This window comes from Cyprinodon tularosa, unplaced genomic scaffold (genome assembly GCF_016077235.1).
Source record: "Cyprinodon tularosa strain WSP-4 unplaced genomic scaffold, ASM1607723v1 ctg167, whole genome shotgun sequence".
Lineage (NCBI taxonomy): Eukaryota > Metazoa > Chordata > Actinopteri > Cyprinodontiformes > Cyprinodontidae > Cyprinodon > Cyprinodon tularosa.
In genome coordinates this window covers 1,623,201-1,649,666 of record NW_024038504.1, presented here as the reverse complement: position 1 = coordinate 1,649,666, position 26,466 = coordinate 1,623,201, and the positions used below count along the sequence as shown (strand labels likewise).

General features: G+C 38.3%; 1 protein-coding gene across 4 annotated transcripts; it reads left to right on the top strand.

Moving 5' to 3' along the window:
- eps15 (epidermal growth factor receptor pathway substrate 15) lies at positions 1–26,417 on the top strand. Of its 4 annotated transcripts, none has more exons than XM_038281105.1 (25): positions 1–70; positions 4,558–4,599; positions 5,281–5,370; positions 5,473–5,520; positions 6,566–6,661; positions 6,774–6,836; positions 6,947–7,072; positions 7,599–7,658; positions 8,070–8,300; positions 8,549–8,694; positions 9,078–9,234; positions 10,434–10,513; positions 15,647–15,719; positions 16,674–16,835; positions 16,986–17,153; positions 17,306–17,695; positions 18,226–18,309; positions 19,481–19,643; positions 19,783–19,827; positions 19,915–20,321; positions 21,518–21,587; positions 21,684–21,754; positions 22,666–22,801; positions 22,906–23,102; positions 26,215–26,417. In XM_038281105.1, the coding sequence occupies exons 1-25, from the start codon at positions 44–46 to the stop codon at positions 26,353–26,355; spliced, it is 3,273 nt and encodes a 1,090-aa protein (XP_038137033.1). In that variant the 5' UTR covers positions 1–43; the 3' UTR covers positions 26,356–26,417. The 4 variants fall into 4 exon arrangements, with proteins under 4 accessions (XP_038137033.1, XP_038137032.1, XP_038137031.1 ...); XM_038281104.1 differs by having other exon boundaries at positions 16,986–17,183; positions 18,229–18,309; XM_038281103.1 differs by having other exon boundaries at positions 16,986–17,183.
- Positions 26,418–26,466: the final 49 nt, after the last annotated feature.

The window sequence follows — 26,466 nt, the reverse complement described above, 5'->3', positions numbered from 1 at the left end:
CTGGTAGTATCGCAGCCAGAAAGCGGTGGGAAACAGAAACACTATGGCTGCCACTCTGTCTCTTACTCAGGTAACGCTGTCTGTACTACTCAAATATATCGGCAGCAAACGTCGCCGGCTTGTCCCCTTTTCTCTTGAAAACACCTCGGTGGTGTCATTTAGACAAAGCGAGCAGAAATTTGAACCCTCCTTGACCGCAGTGGCTGTTTTTGAAGTTTAGTCCTGCTGTGACTGGGAAAAGTTTCTGCCTAATCTCTTAGGGGACTGCGTTAGGGCGTAGCTAGCCAGTTAGCCCGTTAGCTAACAGCTAATTTTGTGTCTTTGTTAAGGATTTATGCCGCTTCTTTGTCAGACTGCAGACTCTTCGTGTAGCTAACGTTACTCTGCTTCGTATTAAACGTCGCCGTTGCTCGTCATTTTTGCTAGGGGGCTAGTCGGTCAATGCCAAAGTGATGGTAATACGTGATACCCATCTGTGGCTCATACAGGTGCTGGTCATAAAATTAGAATATCATGAAAAAGTAGATTGATTTCAGTAATTCCATTTAAAAAGTGAAACTTGTATATTATATTCATACATTACATACAAACTCATATATTTCAGATGTTTATTTTGTTTAATTTTGATGATTACAAATGACAACAAATGAAAATCTCAAATTCATCATATCAGAAAATTAGAATATTACTGAAGACCAATAAAAACAAAGGATTTATAGAAATGTTGGCCAACTGAAAAGTATGAACATGAAAAGTATGAGCATGTACAGCACTCAGTATTTAGTTGGGCCTCCTTTGGCCTGTATTACTGCAGCAATGCGGCGTGGCATGGAGTCGATCAGTCTGTGGCACTGCTCAGGTGTTATGATAGCCCAGGTTGCTCTAATAGTGGCTTTTAGCTCTTCTGAATTGTTGGGTCTGGTGTATTGCATCTTCTTCACAATACCCCATAGATTTTCTATGGGGTTAAGGTCAGGAGAGTTTGCTGGCCAATTAAGAACAGGGATACCATGGTCCTTCAACCAGGTACTGGTAGCTTTGGCACTGTGTGCAGGTGCCAAGTCCTGTTGGAAAAAGAAATCTGCATCTCCAAAAAGTTGGTCAGCTGCAGGAAGCATGAAGTGCTCTAAAACTTCCTGGTATGTGGCTGCGTTGACCCTGGACCTCAGAAAACACAATGGACCAACACCAGCAGATGACATGGCACCCCAAACCATCACTGACTGTGGAAACTTTACACTGGACTTCAAGCAACGTGGATGAAGTGCCTCTCTTCTTTTCCTCCAGACTCTGGGACCTTGATTTCCAAAGGAAATGCAAAATTTACTTTCATCAGAGAACATGACTTTGGACCACTCACCAGCAGTCCAGTCCTGTTTCTCTTTAGCCCAGGCAAGACGCTTCTGACGCTGTCTGTGGTTCAAGAGTGGCTTGACACAAGGAATGCGACAGCAGAAACCCATGTCTTTCATACGTCTGTGTGTGGTGGTTCTTGAAGCACTCACTCCAGCTGCAGTCCACTCTTTGTGAATCTCCCCCACATTTTTGAATGGGTTTTGTTTCACAATCCTCTCCAGGGTGTGGTTATCTCTCTTGCTTGTACACTTTTTTCGACCACATCTTTTCCTTCCCTTCGCCTCTCTATTAATGTGCTTGGACACTGAGCTCTGTGAACAGCCAGCCTCTTTAGCGATGACCTTTTGTGTCTTGCCCTCCTTGTGCAAGGTGTCGATGGTCGTCTTTTGGACAACTGTCAAGTCAGCAGTCTTCCCCATGATTGTGTAGCCTATAGAACTAGACTGAAAGACCATTTAAAGGCTTTTGCAGGTGGTTTGAGTTAATTAGCTGATTAGAGTGTGGCACCAGGGGCCATCAATTTTGAACCTTTTCACAATATTCTAATTTTCTGATATGATGAATTTGAGATTTTCATTTGTTGTCATTTGTAATCATCAAAATTAAACAAAATAAACATCTGAAATATATGAGTTTGTATGTAATGTATGAATATAATATACAAGTTTCACTTTTTAAATGGAATTACTGAAATCAATCTACTTTTTCATGATATTCTAATTTTATGACCAGCACTTGTATATCATCTCTGTGTTGTCAAATTTATGTCACAACAGCTATTAAGTTTAAGTTTTCTGTTGTTTAGTTTTATATTCAAGTACTGTCTTTCTATTGGCGTGCTTTTCCTTACAGTTAGTCTGAATGTCCACCCTGGTCGTGGCTATAATTAGAAGTAAATACGCTACAGGGAGGTTTAATAAGTATTTTTCCAGTTATATTTTTTTCATTTGGACACCGTTAAATTTCAGCCCGTTAGCTTCTGAGCTTATTTGTGTAGAAGTATTGAAGTAAAAAAATTATAATAATGTTAAAAGCTGCTTTGCAACTATAAGAGGAAGTGGACTATAGTAGCTAATAGCCTCCCTTTCTGAGAAAAAAAAGAGGTCAGCCTGTTGCTTGTTAAATGAAAAAATAAGATTTGGTCATATTGTTTATTTGATTCAAATGAAAAACTCACTTGGTTCCAGATTTGTTACCTGACCTACAATTAGATATATAACAGCAGCTAGGATTGGCATTAGTAGTTGAATGTTTTGAGTCTTTCTGATTTAATCCTCCAAATTACTTTTGTTGTTAGTGTTTGTGTTAAGATCAGGGTTGTGCAATTTAACAAATGGCATTGGTTATTTTGAAGAGCAAAACTGTAATGGAAAAGGTCTGCTATGATGCAGTATCTGGTAGGCTTAAATTGTTTCAGGAGCAATGTTTTTAAATTCTGCCTGATAATGATATATTTGGTTATCTAAAAGGACCGTCACTGCTTTTTGTCTCTTAGCTGATATAGGTCTTAGTGACCAAGACGTTAAAGTGGTCAGAAGAGTTTGTTTATAAAAGAAAACTTTGGGGTTTCTTACAGTTGAAATTGTCATTGAAATATTGTTATCAAGTTGGTCTTAATTACATATCATACTGGCTTTAAAAGGTCTTACATCTAACAGTGATATTTGCAGAAACCCAGATTATGGGATTGTTTTCTTTTTGCCCAAGAGTGACAGAGAAAAAATATCAGTGTTGCGACCATCAACAGTTCCTGGCACAGGATTGAATGTGTCCCACAGAAAAAGTTGCATTGGCTCAAAAGAGAGATAACTGTGCTCCTGTGTGTGTCTGTCAACATTTATCTCAGAGGCAGGCAGTTGAAAAAGCTGACAGATAATAACTTATGACATGCTGCAGTGTTTTTTTTTTTTTAATTTATTTTTTTTTCTTCCACGTTCTTTGTGTCCGTATCTGTTGCAAGATTGACACCCGAGCAGATATCTGCAGTGGTCCTTCTTTAGATGTACAGTGGAGGTTAAATTTGGTCCATGGTTGGCCTTGCGGTGTTGAAGAGTGGAATGGCAAACCCCCTGGTTTGCTCACTTCTTCTTTCCTCCCTCCCTGCACATGTGAAATGAAGCTTTCAATGACCATTTGTCAGCTTAGCTATAAGAAAGAGGAAATGCCGATTTGTTTCCTGTTGAGCACTAAAGCAGACAGAGGAAAGAGGGACGTTTACAGAGGTTTCGAGTGAAGGACGAATTAGCTGTTGCCTGCAATGCAAGCTTCTAATGATATGGGAAGCTTTTAAAAGCATTGTCTTGACGAATAAGCCATCAAGAGTGCAGGGAAACAAACTGCAACAGAACTGTATGTTATCAGACTATGTGGTTCATCTCTTATAGTGTCAAGTATCAAAAGCATTTTGAGAGAAAGAGGCCCATAATAAATCTCAGTCAACCTGTTATGGAGGAAAATATTTAGTTGGTTTGTCAAACAGGAGGAAATCTGTTTCCCAAAAACTTGGTCTGTTAAAAAAATGCTTTGTCAGCCAAAATGAATAGTCTGTTCTTCTAATTTGTGACTATCACATAATATATCACTTCCCTACATTGTTTTAATTGTTACCAAAAGCGTTTGAGAACGACGTTAGATATTATGCTAAGCCCTGTTCTTGACATTTTCCCTGATTTGTTGGATATTCTAGATTCTTTTGTTCCTAATTTTTTTTAAACTTTCAGTTTGTCCATAATGGATATTGGGTTAATAAATAAAATAAGTTAATTGATTTTTGCAGTCATGGTGGGGATTATAATTTCTAAAGTAGGAGCATATAAGCGACTAGCGCTGTTTTTTCTGAAGCCACCAAAGATGTTAAAATAAGGTGATTTAAGTTGTCTATGATAATTATCTTTATTGGGCGTTGTTTACCCTTTCAGGCTTTACACGGGTCCACCCCTGTGATCTTAAATCCTTTCCCCAAACTGATCAATTTTATTACTCTGTGACCAACATGATGCTGGGATGTTTTTAATCACTCATAAGTTTTGATCTTATCTATTACTGCCCTTTGGTTTATTGTTTTGTTGAGCTACTTAATGAATGAAGTTGAGTTTCTCTGTTTAATCTAGCATATTATGGGTTTAAAGTGGTATTGTATTGACTAATCGATCTAAGTGAACTTTTTAATAATATTCCTCTTTATTTTTTTCCATTTAACAGCTTTCCAGTGGAAATCCCGTCTATGACAAATATTATCGACAGGTAATATCTTCATAAAAAAAAAATGATTGTCAGAAGTTACATTTCATTTATTGCAACCCCTGTTTTGAACTTGAGCTTTATGTTGGCTGTGGGTTTAAAATAATTTCCTTTGCTAAATTTTGCTACTGAACACTATTAATAGTTAGGGATATGCTGGAATAAACAGGTAGCTGAAATGAGCAAAAACTATCATTTTCCCAATATGGATGCATTGGTGGTTTCAACTCTAAGCTAGCTTTAGCTGCTTTGATGAAGTGTTATTGTAGCCAGCTCAGTTCTCTGGCCTAACATTTCATTCAAGCCTTCAAGGCCAACAAAGGAAGTATCATTATGAATTATTAATGTTTCTCATTGCCGACCAGAAAGCCAAGCTCCCTCTGGGCTAAGTGGAAAAAAACAAAACGACTATGCTAATAAACTGCTCAAAGAAGCTTTATTTCATTATCACTATTGATTGTAGTGAGTCAAAGTTTCATTGCTTTAAAGGAGTCCGTTTATTTCTGTTTGGCATTATGTTTAGTTTGAATAATAGTGCTTTAAATTTTTGAATCTAAAAACTGCCAGTGTCTCTTAGTAATGTGATAAATCATTTACATAAATGACCATAGCCTTAGTAGAATTATGCTGATCTGATGTTTGTGTTTGAACTAAAGTGAAAATGGTCTCATGTGTTGCGTTCAGGTGGATCCCTCTGGGAGCGGACGAGTGGCGGCAGCAGATGCGGCTCTCTTCCTGAAGCGGTCCGGCTTGGCTGACGTAGTGTTGGGAAAGGTGAATCAACACTGAAGATGGATCAGAACCTCACATCTACCTTATTTAGTTTTTCAAGCACATTTTTTAAGATTAATTTGTAAACCTTTTATGTCTCTTTAGATCTGGGATTTGGCAGACAGTGAAAGAAAGGGTTCACTTAACAAACAGGTAAAAATACAGTTGCGTTGACGCCTCTTTCAGGCCCGTTGTGCATAACACTATATTTTGCAAAAAAAATGCAATGAAAATCCAGTACTTTACTCTTGCTTTTCCTTTATCCTTTAGTGACCTTTATGTCTAATATGTAAATTTACCTAAAATAGCCTACTTTAAATCTTCATGCATTAACCTTTCCTATATTTGTTTTCATAAATCAGGTAATTGAATTTAGAAGTGCTGAAAAACTGCTAACACCTAAGCTCACTTTAACACTTGAACCCTTAAAAAATGTGTGCCTAAAATGAATAGTACAGAGATGGGACGTAGGTTGCAACTGGAGTGGTTTATGCCATAGATGTTTAACCAAAATACTTGAATCGTATTTAGTTTTGTCAAAACATTTGAACAACTTTTATTCAAAAAAATATATCCATATATATACATTGATTAGTTATTGAGTAGTTTTGGATAGTCTTTGGGTGTTCATTGTTGCGACAAAAGTAGGGAAAAAAAACTGAAGAAACAACAAAGCCTCTTAACGAGAGGCCATTATAATCTAGGTGGTACAAATAAAATTTTTAAACCAGTCAAATGGTGGACTCCAAAAAACTTTTGGACCTTCACTTGACTGGCGATTAATGGAGGGTAAAACTACTTGGCAGTTTACAGATGTTGCATGTAGCATACCGAAGGCCCTGGCGTCTGTAGTGATGACTTTGTGTTTCAGCATTTCTCATATGGAGCCTTCCTGCATGTTCCCCTTATCTCAAACAAAATCACAATGTTTTAAGAATTGATGGCAGTAAAGGTTAGTAAAAACAGCTGTTTATTGAAAACATTATTTAACTGCTGTTGTCCTCCTTAACTTTATGGATGGGCTTTAATACCAGCCTCCTTTAAACACCAGAATCCAGGGATTAATCATAAAATTTTAAACTATCTTAAGATCTTTAGAGGGAAGCAAAACTGAGGAGGGAAGAAAATGTTTCCGTGTTATAATATGCTTTGTTGTGGGATCCCTGCTGGGTTTACATGCCTGCTTTTTTCCCTTTAGCAATTCTTCATAGCGTTGCGGTTGGTTGCCTGTGCTCAGAATGGCCTGGAGGTGGCGCTTAAGAGTCTTAATGTGGCTGTTCCTCCACCCAAATTTGTAAGTTCACTGCTGTGAATTATAGTCCTCCACAGTCCCTGCTGTAGACAGTGTCTTATTATATTGTTTTTGTGTTATTCATTCAAATGTTTTTGTTTTTAAACACCTTTAGCATGATACAAGTAGCCCACTGTTGGCAGGAGGAGTGGCTGTCGACACTCCCTGGGTTGTCAAGGTGCGGAGGTTTTAATGTTTCAAAGTTATAGTTGTTTGAGCTTTCTTTATACCTTTAACCTTACTTTAAATTCTCATAATGTAATAATTTCATTTGATTCTTTTCTCCAGCCGGAGGAGAAGATGAAGTTTGACTCCATTTTTGAGAGTCTGGGTCCAGTTGGAGGGATGCTGTCAGGAGACAAAGTTAAACCTGTTCTGCTCAACTCCAAGTTGCCTGTGGACATCTTGGGGAGGGTAAGAGACATTTTTCTTTTTTTAAGCATTAAATCATTTCATGACTAGCATGTAAAGCACTTTGTTAAAAAGTTGTCCCCCTCATTTTCCCCACCCAATGAGCTAGAATCATACGCCTATCTTTGGTCCTATGTAGAAATTAGTTCATGTCGTAGTTTGTTTATAAGGCACTGCATTAGCTTAGATTTTAAATGGACAACAAAGCAATGCATCAAGGTCACAGTTGATTTATTTTTTTCTACACTATAGTTAAGTCATGAACACACAATAATGATCAAGTGTGAGTTTTTCATCAAGTAAAATTTCTATAAAATATGATCCAAAGTTTTTTTTGCAGCCAAATCTTTTAAGATGAGGTAAATTAATATGATATAAATTATTTTCAAATTGACTAAAAGGCCAGTGATAGAGTGAGTAATGACCTAAAGTAAGAACAGGCCGTGAGTCAGTGCTTTCATTGGCAAGTTAACATGCAGCATACAATTTTTCAATGCAAGACGCTGAGTAATTTCTTTGTGTCATGAAGGTGTGGGAGCTCAGTGACCTCGACAGAGATGGCATGTTGGACAGAGATGAATTTTCTGTGGTAAGTTGATCCATAATCATAATATAATAACATGCATAAAGAGACAGGAGCAGTGGTGACTTAAAAACTCTCAAAACTGTATTTATTCCTTGACTTTGGTCATGTTACACCAGAAAGCTTCTCCTAACATTACATGTATAAAAATCTGAAGAGAGTGGTAAATGCACATGTCACTGCAGTTAAATGGTGCAAGTCTTTTAGGGGATTTTTCTACCAGCTTTGCACAGCTGGAAAATAAAACCTCTGGCCATTTGCCTTTGCAAAATTATTCTCTTTAATGTCTGTGAACATCGTATTACAGGTTCTAGAGCTGAACGGGTCAAAATCGGTGTACATGGAAGAGATTTGAAAATTAAATCACTGTTGGGTAATTATCATTTCTGATCGATTTCTTTTGCTACTTTCTCCCAGGCAATGTTTCTGGTTTATAGAGCTCTAGAGGGCGAGTCCGTTCCCATGTCCCTACCGCCTCCTTTAGTTCCACCCTCTAAGAGGAAAAAATCTGCGGTGGCACCCGTGATGCCCCTGTTACCCTCACCTCCCTCTGTGAAAGAAAGTCGCTCCTCCCACACTGGCTCGAAGACCCTTCCCCACCCTCCCAAACCCGCGCCAGCTCCTGCCCCAACACCAGCAGCTGTCCCTGTGAGTACAGCTTCTGTCTCTCCTGTGCATGCAGCACCTGAAAGCCTCTTTATTTTCTTTTTACTAACACACAAAAAAAAATAAGTGACACGTTAAAATGATCTCAAACTGGCTAGCTCAGTGTGTTTTTCAAAAGAAGAAGAGTAGAAAGAGTGGTAAGGTGAGTATTTGTTGGATTTGATGGTTGGAGCTGTGGATTTGTGGTATTTGTTTCACCAAAGAGTTAAGTTTTTTTGTTTCTTTTGCAGTGGGTGGTGTCGGCGGCAGATAAAGCTAAATACGATGAACTGTTCAGTAAGACGGACAGCGACATGGATGGCTTGGTGTCCGGAGCAGAAGTCAGAGATATTTTTCTCAAAACCGGGTTGCCATCGGCTACACTCGCACGTATCTGGTAGGCAGACACAGTAACTTGTCAAGATGGAGTTTTCAGGCCCATTTAGTCCCATTTTTACAGAACGAGAAAAATGTTGTCATTGTTAGAATATAGACCTCTGCTTATTTTGCTAATTTAATGTATTGTTTTAGCTGTGATTGCAGACTGTAATTGATTGTTAAAGGATAACCACATCTCTCTGGCACATGCTTTTACATAAGAGCAGTAACTTTATAGATTTTTATCCCTCATGGCTGATGTCAACAGTCGTGCTGTGCCATTCCAGTCTATTGGTTTCCATATTGACAGAACAGGATGGCTCAGTGGTGTTATTAAAAACGGTTATTGCCTGAGGTGAAAATCTTTAGCTTCTTATGTAACTGGCATGTTCTGGTTCTCAGGGAGCTCTGTGACATTGGAGACATGGGGAAGCTGACCCGTGAGCAGTTTGCTTTGGCGCTTTATCTGATTAATCTGAAGCTGACGAAAGGCCTGGATCCACCGCAGACTCTCTCTGCGGAAATGATCCCTCCATCCGACAGACAAAATGGCAAACAGGTGAGACCCTTTAAGTCCACTCTGCCTGCGAGGTAGTGGAGCATGAAGCACATGGGTTGATTTCTACTGTAGCAGAGTTATGGCTGCTATCCTCACGACTCTGGCAGCATTATTGATGTATAAGAATATATATATATATATATATATATATATATATATATATATATATATATATATATATATATATATATATATATATATATATATATATATACTTGTTTTTCAGGTGGTTGCTCCATATTTTTTTCTTTTGTATGAACATGAAAAGCATGTGTATCTGCGCATTGGGGCGGGACTCCTTCAAGTGGAGTATATATATATATATATATATATATATATATATATATATATATATATATATATATATATATATATATATATATATATATACATACAGAGGGCCAAAACTAGATGCAGAAATAACATTAATAAGATATTTTAGTTTTTTTTTTTCATAATGGGGCAATGTGTAGACCTGTGTTATTTAGGACAAGTAACCTTTAATAACCTTTGTTATAATTTTTTATTTGGAAAAAAAATCTGATATAAATAACTTTACTTTCTGGGGGCAAGGCACAACCCAAACTTAAGGAAAGGGGAAAAAACTTCCTATGGCTTTTTTACTTTTATGAGTAGAAATGAAACCTAACAGGATTTCTGTGATTTTATAAAAAGTAACTTTTATTTAAAATATTTAAGACGTAAATTAATTTAAATATCTCCAAATTTTTAAGCCTAGATATAAAAAATTATACATTTGGAGTAAAATAAATAGCTTTTAACATTTGTACATTTATTGCATTTCTCACAAAAAAAAAAAAAAAAAAAAAAAATTTGTTCTGACTTAAAACTTGCTAAAGAATTAGGTTATTGTGTTGTAATATAACTACAGAACTTATAATGAAATTCTTCCTCTTCTTTAACAGACTTAATACATATATGCAATAAAATAAATCTTATGTTTTTAGGCGCATATGCTCAATAAGACCTTGCCCTTCTTTAATGTTCCTCTGTTTTTTTGTTTTTTTTCACTGTGCTGTTGGGTTTGACATAAAATATCAACATAAGAAAAGAGATTAGCCTCTGCTTTACTTTAACATATGTTAAGATGTGTTTTTTTTTTTTCTGATTTTGTCAACTCCTACTGTACTGACTAAAGGAAAGCTGACCCATGCGGTTATGGTTTTGATGTTTTTCAGAACAATGCAAATCTGGCAGCTGACTTCTCTGCTATTAAGGAGCTTGATACCCTCAGCAATGAGATTTTTGAGCTCCAGAGGTAAGATGTTGTACTGATGTGTTCATCTTAAATCCATAATACTTGTGTATGCCGCTACAATGGTGAATTACCATAAGCGTTGGTTGAAAAATCAATAACAAAACGGTGCATCATTTCACTATGCAAAAATGTATTTATTTTTAGTAAGTTGTGGGGAAAAAGCATAAATGAAAAAAATTTTTTTTTTTACTTGCCATATCCTTGTGCCACAAAGACGGCGTTTAGCTCAACGCTAATTTTACAAGTTCTGGAACCAAAGATCCTTGACCTGCATCTTTGTGTAGTTTTTTTGTGCTACTTACTGAATTGACTAAGATGAAGGGTTGATGATGTGTCTTCTCATCTGAACTTCAGTGCTGCCTATTTTTTATCTTTGTATCTTGTAACATTTTTTAACCTCAAAATAGGTAAACATAAATTTTTGCTCAGTTTAGGTTGCCTCCAAATTAAGTATGTTTTGTTGTGCACATGACCTAGATGACTGAGAATTTGCAAAGAAACAGCATCTTAAGTTTACTGGTAAAGTTCATTTTGCGTTGTTCCGATTTATGTATTTATGTATTTATTTTTATGTATGTAGAAAATTTTATAAAATTTTATTTTTTTCCCCATTTCCGATATGATACAGATATTCCAGTTTTTGAGTGATACAGATATCAACACAATATACTTTTATTGTTTTGTTCTGTGGCAGCTTAAAACAGGCTTTATTGGTGAAATTACTCAAACAGCAATAGTCAACAATAACAGGCCGTCTGCTGTTAACCAATGAGTTAACATAAATTTCAAACAGAAACGGAGCATCTCTATCAGCATGCAAATATCGGGAATGATGCAGGCTGATATAATCCCTTAATAGGTTTTTGGCTATTATTATCGGATCTGGACATCCCTTGCTATTATATTTTTATTTAAAACTCCTGTTATTTTAGAAGATTCATGCTGCCATGCCCTCTGACTTGGGACCTTTAATGAGCCGCCACAATACTTAACAGTGGACATGAAGTACTGCTTCAGTTTTCATAGCTTAATTCACAAAGAACTAAGCTGATAAAATAGTAAATAAGATTAAATAGTGAAGTATAAATAAAGAAATGTTTTAATTACATTTATTTCAAAGTGATTCTGAGGGGTAACAACAATTTACCAATGTTGCCATCATCTCTAGAAAAACGTCCATAAATTAAAGGTTGAATATTTCTAAAACTATTGATATAATACTGATGCAATATAGGATAAAATTGTTTTAGCTCATCCTTTTTTGTATAGGTTTACCTTCAATTCCAAAAACTATGACCAGTGTTTATCAATTATTTGTCCTTAGATTTATGTGCAAAGTTTCTATCAATTTTGCACAAAGGAGAAAAAGCCATGCCCATGTTACATAATAGCAGATAAATCCTTGGCTGACTTGCAGGATCCATTGTTTCCATCAAACTGAGAATCTATGCCCTTTAGATGTTTAAATGGTTAAACCAAATCCTAGCTAAAGTCTACATTTATGGGCTAAAGCAGATGGTAAAATACAAAAAATATGGCAAGAGGAAAGGTGTGGAGTGAAAAACAGCAGAGAAATCAATATATTCTCCTGCTGCCTTGATGCTACGTATTGTTCACTACTAAAATACAAATGCAGCTTTTGATTTTTCATTTGTGTTTGCATGAAATATATTATTAGAAAATACTCTGCTCACTTCCAGGTTACAGACGTTTGTTTTGTAGAAATAATAATTTAAGTTCCCTAATCTTGAGAGCTGAGAGTGAGAAATGAGAAACTTGCTGTTCAGGCCACCTGCATTTTTGCATGACCTTACTGAAAGGAACAATAGTAGCAGCTGTTACAGGCAATCAGACATGAAAGTAGAAACCAAGTCAGAGATGGGATTCAAACAGGTATCGGATGAAAATCTGGACAGATGATGCTTTTCTGCAGATGCTTCAGATTTTGGCTGCAAACTTCTCGAAACGAAGATGGCCATCAAAATGATAGCGGGTAAGACAGGAGGAGAAATTAGATGTTTTAATAGTAACTATGAAGCAGTTTGGATGTGTGGTGAGTGTCAGAATATAAAAATATATGTTGTTAGACTGTTATTTTTAGCTAGCATTGAAGATGATGAAGAATAATGGCTTTGCATTGGTTTATTTTTAAAGGTGTCTGAAAGTGAAACTGAGATCTGTCGGGTTTCTTTACAGAACATGGCCAGCCTTTATTTTGGTTGGGTTATTTAGCAAATAACATGTAAGCCATTTTATATGTGGATCTTTGGATGCTGTCTTTGATTTGTAATATTTGTAAAGTTTCCAGAGACTGCGTAGAAAACAGTTCTAGATAGAATATAGAAATGCATTAGTAAGAGGCATACAGTAGCCTCGTTGAAATTAAGCCGTAGGCTCAAGACTGCAGCCCACTATTCCGCCCCCATTTTTGTTTAGTTTCAATTCTCTAGAGTTGTTTTTGGTGTTAAGTTAGATGACTGTAGTTCCTACTGTTGTGGGTTTTTTTTTTAGTTTGAACTGAAACTGGATCATAGAATGTGCTACCTTCCCAATTAATAAATATTTTTTGTCATAATAATTTAATACACATCTAGGTGAAAGCAGTTGGTGTAACCTTTTCATGGTTTATCTGAAAGGGTTCAGATAAACCATTTCACCTCGTCACACAAACCTCTATGGTAACCCCTGAAAAGCAGTTTCATCATTTAATTAATTGCTTAATACCTTATTTATTTCCATACAGCTGATATTTTTATTATATATTTCAGAACTGTTATTTATACATTAACTGTATTGTAAGTTCTAAAGCTACAATCAGTGGTAGCTTTGACTGTGAAAGGTTGATGTTACTACATGACGATCTGCTAGGGCTGGGCAATTCATTGCATTTGCAATATAAAAGCAATACAAAAAAAATCAATTTTAAATTGCAGTGGCACTAAATTTTGGTTGCATTATATCTTACAAGAGTAATGCACTGACATATCTGTCACTGTAGGGTCTTTAGAGAGCAATAATACACTTAAAGTGAGTTTGGTGCCACACGCCAAAGGTAGAGCGAGTTGCAGCTAGCACACAGACCCATGCATGGGAGTAGAATTTAGGACCTTTACATACAAAGGTTAGAGTACAGTCTTGTTACAAACTATATTTCAAGGTCAGAAAAACTAAAACCCTTTTAATAAAACATCTACAAGCTTGTGGTTAGTTTAAAGAAAAATCGAAATAACTTTGCAATTTTAGTTAAAATTAATAAGTAATTTAGATTTTATTAATAATTAGTATTTATTAGTATTAGTAAATTAGTAATTTCAGATATTCTGCAGGAAAAAACCTACATCCTGACTTTCCCTGTGAGCATCTTTTGACACCTATCTGAAAGGATTACTCTCACAATGTGGCTTCACTTACCTAAAATTGATGCATCCGACCCCAACATTCAGCCTCTAATGTCCAATAAATTATTTAAAGGTAGGTTTATGTTTATGCATTTAGCAGACACTTTTATCCAAAGCTACTTGCAAAGTAGGAATTAGCGTGGAGGGTCTTGCCTAAAGGGCTGGTTATACTCCCGCAGCAGTGTGTCGCAGGTATGACGCAGACATTTTTGATTTATGCTCAGTATTGAAGCGTGGTCTGCTCTATGTTTATTCCATGACACAATGCAAAAGGGGAAAATCACGAACTAGCTGTGGGTCTAGTTACGGCCGAGGTGGTTAGAAAATGGGGGCAGGTCTGTCCGACAACGCAGGGACATCAGGGCGAAAAAGAGTGGGGATCCTGCTGGAAAAAGCGTCCCAGCGTTCTCGTGCACCTTGCTCTTCTAGCTGGTCCAAATTCCCGAGTCGTTTTTTCACAATCGCAGTCATACAATCAAAACAAGCCGGTAAGGTACCAAACAGGAGACGCATGGTGTAGATGTAGATTTGACCAATCAGAGGCCGCCTGTCTGTGGTCACCTACAATTTGGGAGAGGTGCAGCAGTGTCTGCGGAGGGGGGCGGGGACTACCTAGTTTCGAAGTATAAATCAGCCTATAGGACCCACACTGGCAGCTTATTCCCCCCAGCGGGGATTCAAACCCAGGGCCTCCTGTGTGCGAGTCAGATGACTGACTGCTTCAGCTACCCTGCCTCTAGTAGGAAGCACAGCCAAAGACACCCTGACATGTATGTTTTGTGTCCATCCTTTAAATAAGGCAGATGATTCCAGCTAACTGGCAGAAGTATCTACTCTATACGTGATCCTTACAATAACAGTATACGATCCTACTCAGTATTGTTAAGGATTTATATGTCCTGATTACTACAAAATAAGTGCAGTTACAAATTAAATGAAGGTATAATAACTGGGTCTAAATAAGACCTGGTGTTTGGAAACATCATGGTCTACTTAATCTGCCCTTATTTACAGATCCTAGGGCAGACTTCCTGTCCGATTGGAGTTGGATCGATGCTCATAAAGATGAATGTATTTTATGCAGGAAGAGATTGAAGAACAATTTTTTTCCCCACAATATTGATTTTTTTTAAGCATTTCTGCCATCATGCTAATTTCATTTCAAAGTTCTTGTTTTTTAGACGTATCCTAGGAATATAAATTTTCCTCTCAATTAAGTAGAAAGCAATTCTGATAAGTACAAAATAACCTAAACCATCTGAGTAGTGAGGGAGAACCACCCAGCTTTCTGCTCTGCAGCTACTTCAGTGCTGCAAAAATAGCATCAAATGGAAGAGCAACCTGGGAAGCACAGATGATAGATGCTGTAGCTCAGCTTGTTATGACTCATTTCTCTCCACCTTCCTCCAGCACCCATCTGCTTTCTGCTGCTCTCTCACCAGACTTTATTAAACACTTTTTCTCTCGGTGATTACAGCGCTGGACACTCCGAAAGTCTGACTCGCCTCCAGCCGGCTTCTCTCAAGCTGGATTTAGATACAAATCTTTCAGTTTTGAAGTTTGGATTCTATGCTAGGATAATGTTAGATCAGCGAAAGGAGATGGCGGTGTTTGATAAACGGGGTGATGCACCCTCAGCAGACGTCTGGCTGTGGCTGGGTGGGGTGGGGCTGCAAAGTCTAACCTGTCTGTCGTCTGTGGCTAATCACTTCTGTCTCCTCTGCTGGACTCCCAGAGAGAAGAGCTCTGTAGAGGAGGAGATCAAGGAGAAGGAGGAGGCTATTCGACAACGCACGGATGAGGTTCAGGTAAGGCTACCCATTTTGCTTTGAGGAAAATACATATTTAAAGGAGGGGCAGTTTTTAGAACAGAGTCTGCTGACATTTATTTGTATTTAGTTTGTTAAAATGACAAATTGCCCCTTTAAGGAAAATCCATGCCATTGTTAAATCTATTTTTAAATCTGTTTTTGAAAATATTTCCTGCAATGAAATAATTGGGAGGATCTGTGTCACATTTAGTCGGCAGCCTGAGAATCGCCTCAGGAATACCTTTGTTGTTCTGACTGAATTGGGCTGTAGTTCTGAAGGTGTGTTCGCCTCCCCCGAGTCCCACAGATCCTCTCTATTTTGGGAACCATCTTTTTAAAGGGCAAGACTGTTCTAAATAGTCAGCGCCGAGACAGAGAGCGCAGATCTCAGGGGAACATAAATGTGATGCAGTTGGAATTATTTATTTATTTTTGTAGCAGCTAATTTTCTGGTTGTTTTTTTTTTTTTCTATCAGCTTTTACCGTAATAAAAAAGTTATTCCAGAGCAATCATTGTATGATTGCAGTCCTCAACATTTTAGTGAAAGCTTCACATTTAAAAGGATACCCTTTTACTGGACTTGGATGTCTTTGAAACAAAATTTTACTCTATAAACTTTTTAACATCATATTAAACCTTAAAACAACAGACTTCAATGCATGTTAGTGGCTTAAACACAAAGTAGTGCATAGGAGTTACTTGGGTTAAAACTGAGAAAGCATGTTTTATGTTTGAAACAATTTGCATACTTCCAACAATTGTTAACTACTTCGAGTTGGTCTGTTACATACACTCCAAAAACTTTATTTTTAATTTGAAAGAGGGCTGAGCACGTAGATTTGGCAGATGGATGTTGAATGGAGACCTTTAAGGTTTCCATTCAGTATTGTTTTTCTTCAGAAAAATATCCAAACATCTGGTAATCTGAACGTTTCCTATCTGGTTTTTAGGACCTCCAAGACGAAGTAGCAAAGGAGACGGAGGAGCTTCAGCGGCTGCAGTCTCAGCGTCAGAAGGTCCAGGAAGCTTTAGATGAGCTAGACCAGCAGAAAGCCAATTTGGAGGAGCAGCTCAGCCTCATTCGAAAGCAGACCAGCCAGGAGACCCAACTTGTATGTTAAAATTTCCTTTATCCTTAGATGCTATTCAGAATTAATCACTGAAGATTGATAAAATCAAGAGCTTTTTAGAGGATCCTTTTTATTTTAAACCAAAAATATCTGAGGTCCTGTGCAGCTTCATATAAACTTTCATATTTCTAGATCTCATCACTGGAGTCGGAGCATGAGGAGCAGGAGCAGAAGATCTGTCAGTATGAGGAGGAGCTTGTTCAGGCACGAGAAGAGCTTCTGGCTCTGCAGGAGGAGAGCCGGAGGCTGCAGGAAAAGGTTCAAGCTGCCCAGGAGCAACTAACTCCTCTTCAGGAGTCGGTGCGGGACTCCTTTACTCAAGTTTCCAAGGTCTAAACCTTTCTCAGGCCAGCACCACCACTCTTCTACTTTTTTAGTTTTGCTTTCTCTTCTATATGCTTTTACTGGATATGTAAGGTCACCATATAATTATTTTCTTTTACTTTCTGAAGATTCAGCAGAAAGTACAAGAGCTTCGTCTGGAAGAGAGGTCAGTGACTGCTCAGCTGAGCTGGAAGAGAGCCCTTGAGGACAGCTCCCCAGTCATGGTTAATGGATCGGCTGGCTCCACGGCAGAACTTGACCTCTTCAACGAGGACTTACCTAAAGAGCTTAAGGAGGTTGAGCCAGCTGCTGTCACCAGTCAGCAGAACGAACATTCAGATGAAAAGGAGAGGGAGGAAGTCAATGAGACTGAAAGAGAGAAGGAGGAGCAGAGCACCAAGGCTCCAGAGGAGAAGAGCAAACCTGATGCTCTGGATGATCTCTTCTCCGGTCTAGCATCTACTGATATGTACAGCAGTCTGTCCACCATTTCTAAGCTACGAGATAACCCAGTTGAGGTAATGCATACACAGACATTTGTTACACAATCAAGTCTCTAGAGTGGATGAACACAATAGTGATTATAGAATGAGATTAAATGTCCTGTACCAACGTTTTGGAAGTCACCTATAGGCTAATATATGATGAAATAATGCCCCTAACGCTACAGATTAATTGGTTTTAAAAGGAGGGTATTTTCTTTCAACCCTGAAGAAAAGAAAACTATTTTTCAAAGAGAGGTTGCTTTTTTTTTGTCTGGATGCTGTTTATTTCACAACATGCTGTATCAAACCCCTTCTGAAGGTCGAACAACGTCCGAGACCTCTTCAGGCCAAAAATATGATTTTAAAGACATTAGCTTATGAAGAAATGTTTCTGTCCCTGCGCAGATTAGCTGCTTAAATAGTCCCTTTGTTTTTAGTTGGAGCTGGTATCTCTGGCACTCTGTCTTACCGTTTAATACCAGTATAAATATAGAATCTGTTTGTCTAGTGAGATGTTTTTAAAAGCTGCTCTCCCAATAATCTACATTTTTCTTTAAACTCAGCAGGAAAACAACAGCTTAGCACCAGATGTGTCATCTGAGGCCTCCGATGATGATGAAGAATCACTAAAAGAGACTCCACTCAAGGTAAAGGTCCATTTTCCCCAAATTTATGGTGATAGCACTACTCTTAAGGGAGGATTTTAACTTTTGATTTAAAGCTTCATATAGGTGCTGTACTTAAGCAAAAGATGCTTATTTTGTTCTCATAAACCAAACCCTCTTAAATGAAAAGCAATATCTGACTTTTATTTGTTCATAGAATTTTATTTTTTTGTTATTACCTTTGTCAGATACAAGCCATTACTTGTGTGGCTTTCCTATTATTAAACAATGGGTACCAACCAAGTCCAAAGCTGACTGGTCTATTTTATTCTTGAAAAATAGTGAGCTTGTAATGCTAGCTGAAATCTTGAGTTGACTGTTGCTAGAACAATCAAAGCTTACCCAAAATTTTTCATTACTCTTGGTAATACATTTGCAATAACTTTGTTAGATTATGTCATGTGAAGTTGTTTAACCTAGACACAAGAAAAAAAAAAATCAGAGGATTCTGTTGGGAACTAAGAGTGTCCTTCTCTCTATAGGGAAGCAATGACATCCTTCTTCTTAGAGGCGAAACTGGATAATAGAATGAAATATCTTGGATAAAAAAAAATACAACATAAATGAGCTCTCTCCCTCTTACAGAGTGTGACACAGTTGAACACTAGGTGGTGCTTGTTCTTAAAAAAAACTGACATCTGACTGGTGGCAGATTTAATGTTTGTGTAAAGCAAACTGGTTGGTAAATCATATTGCATAATAAATACATAGAATAGATAGACATTTGGGTTTCCATAAATACTGTGTTATATAACGACTGGGTTCGCCATGACCCACTCCCTGCTGCTTCATTCCTTTAAACCCAATACATAGCATTTTAAATCAACTTGCATGTGCCATTATGTGTTGGTCTCTACTAAATTTTATATTTGTTAGATTATGTCATGTGAAGTTGTTTAACCTAGACACAGATGTGTGGTGGAGGTTTTGCGTTATAAAATACATACTCTGGATGCATGCTTAGACTTAATTTATGCAGGAAAGAATATTTACGAGTAAAATGAGACCAAGGAATTATATCGTCTGCTTCCAGAGTCCCAAAAAGAAGGCTGCAGAAGCATAACGGTTTAAGAGGATTTCTAATGTTTACTGTAAATGAACATGATATTTTGTAATTGTTGAAGCTTCTCACAGCCATGTGGCCTCCCAACAGGTTGACTCTCCAGAGCCAGAGAGCCAGCAGGAGCAATCAGAGTCTACAGAAACAACGCCCTCCCCGTTACCTCCACAGGTGGGCCCTCGCTCTCTTCCACCACAGACAAGCCCTCCTTCCCTGCCGGAGATCGACTTCTTCAATACAGACCCTTTCACTGACCGTAAGCCCTCACATTAGGATTCAAACTTCAGGATGCAGTTTGCCTGTCCGAGCACAAAATATTTTGTAAGCAGTGAAGATATTTATATAAAAGTAGTTTGTCACTTAAGTGCATCTTTTTTTTTTTTTTTTTATTGTAGATGATCCATTCAAAGAAGATCTCTTTGGAAAAGCAGATGTAGCAGGTGGTTATTCCCTCGAGCAACCCTAGCTTAAGTGAAATCAGTTCAGCTGACCACTGAAGTATTTTTTTGTGTGTTTTTTCTAATTAGATCCCTTTGGAGAAGATCCATTTAAAGGCTCAGACCCATTCGCTGCAGACTCTTTCTTCCCCCAGCCCTCCAACGCCAGTTTTCCCTCTAAAGACCCTTTTTCAGCCTCAGCTGACCCATTTGGCACAACACCTGGAATACCAGAACCAGACCTATTTGCAGCCAAAGCTAAGGATGGATCAGCACTACCAGCATCAGCTGCAGCAGCCCCAGATCCCTTCGTCTCTAAGACAGCCAGTCCACCCCCAGCATCCAAGGATCCTTTTAATTCTGCAGGGGACAAAGTGGGGGATTCAGACCCATTTGGAAGCAAAATGAACAACGCTGGGGAGGTGGATCCATTCAGTTCACAGGAGGGGGGGTCAGATCCATTCAGCTCTTCTTCTACAAGCTCTGATCTGGCTGCGGTAAGTTAGCCTTCTAACAAAAGATGATGCAGCTCCCCAACAGCCTGGACCAAAAGGGAAGATTCCCTAAATCATTTAGACATGATGCTTCATAAGCATAAAAAGTTCAGCACATTTAAAACTGCTAGAACAGGATTTTTAAGGTTAGGAAGTTCCTGTATTTTTAGGGCTGAATCCTTTTTCTTACATTTGGAAAGTTAAAAGTGAACGGCTTCTTGTGATGGGAATGTTTGTGAATGATCACGTTAGTGGTTAATTACAAGCACGTGTACAAATAGGTAATTAGTTTAGGCACATACATTTGTTTCGATTTGTTTTTATGAAGAATTTCGGCCATATTAAGAACACCTTAAAGGGATAGTTCGGGATTTTTGACATGAATCTGTATGGCATCCCCATCACCAGTGTCATGCAATCACACTGACTTACCCCTGGCAGCATCCTGTGAGCAGAGTTCTCGTCCAGCTTTGGTCAAGCCGAAAGTAGTCCGGCAGGTTTGCTAGACCCAGCGAAATAAAACGTTTCTCTTCCCAAAACATTATGTGTTCAAAAGAGCAATATTTTTGCATCCCAAAAACATTGTAGTGGAAAAAGTCACACGTCATTATCACTTGGTCCTATTTTCTCTCTGTTCGTATCAGTGCGCGCGGCACCATGACCTGACAGTTAGGGCCTACTAACCTGACAACAGCCAGATGCATGTCTCGCTCCGCCTAGCTCCTAGCTAGACACGCGCTGTCAGAATGACGGCGCGCACTGATACGAACAGAGAGAAAATAGGACCAAGTGATAACGACGTGTGACTTTTTCCACTACAATGTTTTTGGGATGCAAAAATATCACTCTTTTGAACACATAATGTTTTGGGAAGAGAAACGTTTTATTTTGCTGGGTCTAGCAAACCTGCCGGACTACTTTCGGCTTGACCAAAGCTGGACGAGAACTCTGCTCACAGGATGCTGCCAGGGGTAAGTCAGTGTGATTGCATGACACTGGTGATGGGGATGCCATACAGATTCATGTCAAAAATCCCGAACTATCCCTTTAATGAATAGAAACTGAATTAAGGCTTAGTAAGAAATAAGGGTATTTCTGGGGTCAGTGTAATTGTGTGTGCATTCAATCTAAATGCTTTGAACTCTCTTATGATAAGAATGCTTTTCATTACATCATATTTTTTGTTTGTCTGCTTTTAGAAGGATTCCACACCATCTAATGATCCCTTTGCTCCTGGAGGTACTACTGTGAGCACCACCTCAGATCCAGGTATAGGTCTTATGAAATGGCACCACCATCTGGCAGCAGTTGATATTACAGATGACTGGAATGAAACGCACTCAATCCCTTCTGTTCCTGCTTCAGATCCATTTGCTGCTGTTTTTGGCAATGAGTCGTTTGGAGCAGGCTTTGCAGATTTCACTGCTTTGTCAAAGGTAACTTCTAGAGTTCAGGGAAAACATGCAGTTTACAGAAGCTGAAAAATATTTGCATCACAGTCTGGCAAAGGTCAACAGTAGGATGTTTTGGTGCAAACAAAAGCTCAGAAGCTCAGCTGAAGATTGTCTCAAGTTAAAATCGACACATAAGATGACTGTCTAATGGAACATACAAAACTGTGTAAATACACAAACCTGTCAGTTTTCTAATAAAAGCCTTTAAAGTTTCATTGCTTTACTTCAACTGAATTGACTGTATTTGAGTTTTGTGTTTGGTTTAGACCAACAGAGATCACATTTCAACACAGTTCATATGACTGTGATACCAATAAACAGGATCCAGTGTGGTTGATATTTTCTGTTGGGTGACAGCTTTCAGCATTGAACTTAGTACTATACTTGTATGTAAATGTATACATGAATACTGAGGGACACAGTAGACGGGTCAGGGAGAAAGAGGTTGAGAAGTAAAATTCAAGGTTAAATTGTAAAACCATCTACCAAACTTTGGATATCTCCCCAACCCATTCTCAAATGACTGAACACCAACCCAACCTAAAACGTGGCGGCAGCTTCATGATGTGGGGAAACTCTTTGGAAGCAAGGAGAGGAATGATAATCACAAAAAAAAGAGGAAAAAATGGATATGCAATATTTCTGGTCCTCTTCCTTTGGCTCTGTGGCTAAATAAATAAGCACTCTACAATTATATGCTATTTTCTATCTTATTAAATGAAATTCTAACAAAATACATTAAAGTTTATTGTTGTAAAACAACAATATAGAAACATTTGAGCTGTGTGAATACTTAAGTCTACTGCACACATTAAAAGCCCAAGAAAATCTAAAAGCTTGTTGTTTCTGTCTAATAAGTATAAATGAGCATCTATGTGACCTGTCTGTTCCAGTCTAATGGTCTGGACCAATTTGGCATCAACAATAAGAACCTGTTCCAGGAGGACAACCAGTCTGCCAGCTCTGCAGTGCCCCCTGCCCTGCCCCCTAAAACGGGTACACCAACGAGACCTCCTCCTCCACCTCCAGGTTAGCTTATATCAAAAAGGTCTTCCAGATTTGAATTGCAATTGGCTTTGTAGCTGCCCGTGACATGGATGGATTAACACTGCCAGCTGTCTCTGCCTCATCAGGTAAGAGGGCATCAGTCTCTAGGACAGAGTCCTCCGACTCTTTCCAGCGGCGAGGACCCCTTCTTCAGACCTCTGCAGACTTCTCCTCTTCCTCCTCTACCCTGCCTGCCAAGGATCCTTTAGCTGACCCCTTCGCCCCCTCCTCCCCTCCTCGCCACAACATGCGGGAAGCTGATCGATTTGCCAGCTTTGACAAAGTGAGCACCTCCCTCTCACTATCTCCCTCACCTACTCCTGAAAGTCAATAGTCACACCCTCTTCTCTATATTCTTCCGCTCATTAATCACATCTAGTATTCCAAGAATTTGCAACCAAGCCTTAATTAATCGCTCCATTCACTGCCAAAAGATCCTAAAGAAGACGACTACAAGGTTGCATGTATTTTTAATGAAATAGCTTTATATTTACCTACATATCTTGAAGCTAGCTAACCTAAACTTGTGTTTTGAATCTTGCCTGCTGCTGTGAATATCTGAGCTTTCTCATAACACTGCTGCTGCTTTGCATCATTCAAAATATTGTGGCTGATTTATTTTGGGATTCCATTTAATTTAAACTTTGCCGTCGATGTTGCACTTAATATTTTTTTCAATTTATTTGTCTAATGTTATAGATACATTAATATATTTTATATGCAATTTAAATTGCATTAATTTATAGCTTCAAACACAATTTTTGCTTCCTGTTGATATTAGAAACACATTTAGCTTGTGTTTGGCAGTGAATGGAAAGACAAAAGCCTGCTTGAATTTGATTACTGTTTGCCATCCCAAATGTGCATGTGCAACAACCTTAAAGTGGTGCTTATTTATAAGATGAAACAGTTTGTTTTGTTGAAACTGCCTTTCTAGGGGTTTTATTCCATTTTTATCCTTGAAATTGAATTGGCTTAGTTTTAAGAGCAACCAGCTTTGATTGACCTTCTACTGTGTTACACAATCGGAGTGGAAGCTTGGAGCTGAGACCTTTTTAATAAGCTGTTAGAGCTGAATAGTTCAGATTTATCATTTTCTAAATATTAAAATGTTTGAGTAAAAGGAGTTCAGTTCAATGAACCGAGACGTGAGGTTCTGTTATAACTAAAGAAATACATTTCCAACGGTGTTATTTTACTAACCGCAGCTGTATCCTGTAACACGGTGTAGAAATAGTTGGTCAAGCTGTGATTTTCGGGATGGGCGGCTGCATGCAAATTTACCATCCAATTTTAAAGCCTCTAATATTACCACACCTGCATGTTTCTATCGACCCCTAACTGCACGTTCTAACCATCTTTGATTGGCCATCTCCATCGATCACCAAATCATTGTCTTTGTTTCTCTTCAACCATGCTGTCCATCCAGCCGTTTACCTGCTCATCCATTCATTGATTAATTTTCCTCTCCGCTCTTATCTGATCAGCATTGTGTTGCTTGTATTCTTTGTGTGTTTATATGCTTGTTACCAAGAAATGTTTAATAAAGTGTTGAATCATAGCCACCATCTCTGGCTTTTATGTGCATCCATCACTGTTCCACCTGCAAATTTAGTTTAATGTTTTTTTGTTAAGCCTTTGCTTCATTTGATTCTATTTTGTTTGTGTGTATTTTTCTCCAAAGCATGTCCTGAATGCATGGCCCTGCATGGTGTTTTTGAACCAAATCAAGAAAGGTTGTTCGGGATTTAAAGTTGGATGCATCAATTACTTTAGATTTTGAACGTATTTCATATGTTTGGGGGTTCATTACATACAGTAGAGGTCACACTTATTGGCACCCCTGTTAAAGATGTGTTTAAAAAAAAAAAAAAAAAAGCATGGAAATGTTTGGAAAAATCCAGCTTTTGATTTAACTACAATTATTCCCAGTGGACGAATCTAGGAAAGTGTGGAAATTATTTTCTTCTAAAACCACTAGTTGAGGTTGTTTGTATGCAGAGTTCTGGGTCCTTTTGTGCTCCCTACCTTTAAGATCGACCCCTTACGTCTTCTATAGGATTTAGGCTTTTGCAGCTGACCTGTCCTTTTGTCATCCCATTCTGCATTGATTTCACACCATGTGTATATATAAAAAACAAAAAATGTTATGACCTGTTTTCAATTAACTAGAATAAAATTCAAAGCACTTAAGACCATGCCCTCTAATGACCTTTCCAGGGTTTATAAAGCAGGACGACCCCACAGCATCACACAACCTTCCTTTTCAAAATTAGCCTTGGAAAGGAGTGTTTTTCCTCTTTTTAAAACAGGTTGACGTTTAGATACTGTGTTCTGGTAAAGAATGGGTGACCTCAGACCCTTAAGCTGCTTACTGTAGAATCTGCTAAATGACTGGAACAAAATAAACCCCTGTTCTTATCTAGCTTGTTTGTCACAACTTATGGAACATTAATATAACAGTAAGTACAGGGAAGATGGTAACTACGTTTCTTGTAGCTATAGTTTTAAATTCTATCTTGTAGAAATGCTGAGCAAAATGTCCCTCTGTCATATTATTTATGCTCCAGAGAAACTGGACGTCTAGTATTAATGAATAAATTTACTCTTAATTAAAGATGTCATTTTCCTACCATCTGCATGGCCAGATTATGGAAAGGCATTTTTTTTTCTTTAGCTGAGCTGGCAGCATGTGTTCTATATGAATGTATTAGAAAACAGCATAGTGGTAGTTTTTTTTTTTTTTTTTACTGTACAGCCAAAATCCATTTAAATATCTGTGATCAAAAAGTGAGGGCCAGTCCAGTATTAAAACTTTATGTTCTGTGAAAAAATTTGTTCTTAGTCTCGTTAAACTGTTGTTTGCATGATCGCTCCTGTGTCCACTTCATGTCTCCTACTCCTTCTCATCGTGTATTCTCTCCTCATGTTGTAATCTTTTTTTTCCCCTTCTCATTGCATTGACACCCGGAAGTGAAGCTTCTGTTTGTCCTTCACTAAATGACCCGAGTCCAGTCTGGGACAGCAAACTGATTATTCTACAGCTCCTTTCCATTTCCTGTTGTGGTCGTAGATCTATAAAATGGGAGTGATGTTGATCATATGACTCTGTGGAATTCCCAGCCTACATGCATTTCTTTATCCTGGTCACACGTCTCTGTGAAATCAATGATGACAAAAGGACCAAAGGGATAAAAGATGTCACTTTGTGATTTTTTTTCTTTAAATATATCTCTTTAGCAGCTGCCCCCTTTTCTCTGTTTTTAACATTAGCCTTTATGAAAATGGACATTTTGAGTTGAGTCCAACCCAACAACTCAAAAATCCCCAGTTTGAGGAAATAATCTCCACCCAATATGTTCTTTGTTTGTTTTTTACTCTGTTTCATGGAGCAGTATCCAACCGAGGAAGACATGATAGAGTGGGCAAAGCGCGAGAGCGAGCGAGAGGAAAAGGAACGACTAGCAAGGCTCACCCAACAGGAGCAAGAGGACCTGGAGCTCGCCATCGCTCTAAGCAAGTCTGAACTCTCTTGAGGAGGCTGCTCCCCTCAGCCGGGCAGGCGCTGCATTGCCTGACCTGGCCCCAAAAAAAAAAAGCACCAAAGCAACATGGGGGAGGGGGATGCACAGAGCTGATGCAGAGAC

What these genes read in the sequence shown, in the direction of transcription:
- eps15 (XM_038281103.1), top strand. Translation starts at nt 44, where the DNA reads ATGGCTGCCACTCTGTCTCTTACTCAG. An exon ending in AGGGTTCACTTAACAAACAG is followed by an intron (nt 5,521 to 6,565) that starts GTAAAAATACAG and finishes TTTTCCCTTTAG; the next exon opens with CAATTCTTCATAGCGTTGCG. An exon ending in CTGTTCCTCCACCCAAATTT is followed by an intron (nt 6,662 to 6,773) that starts GTAAGTTCACTG and finishes AAACACCTTTAG; the next exon opens with CATGATACAAGTAGCCCACT.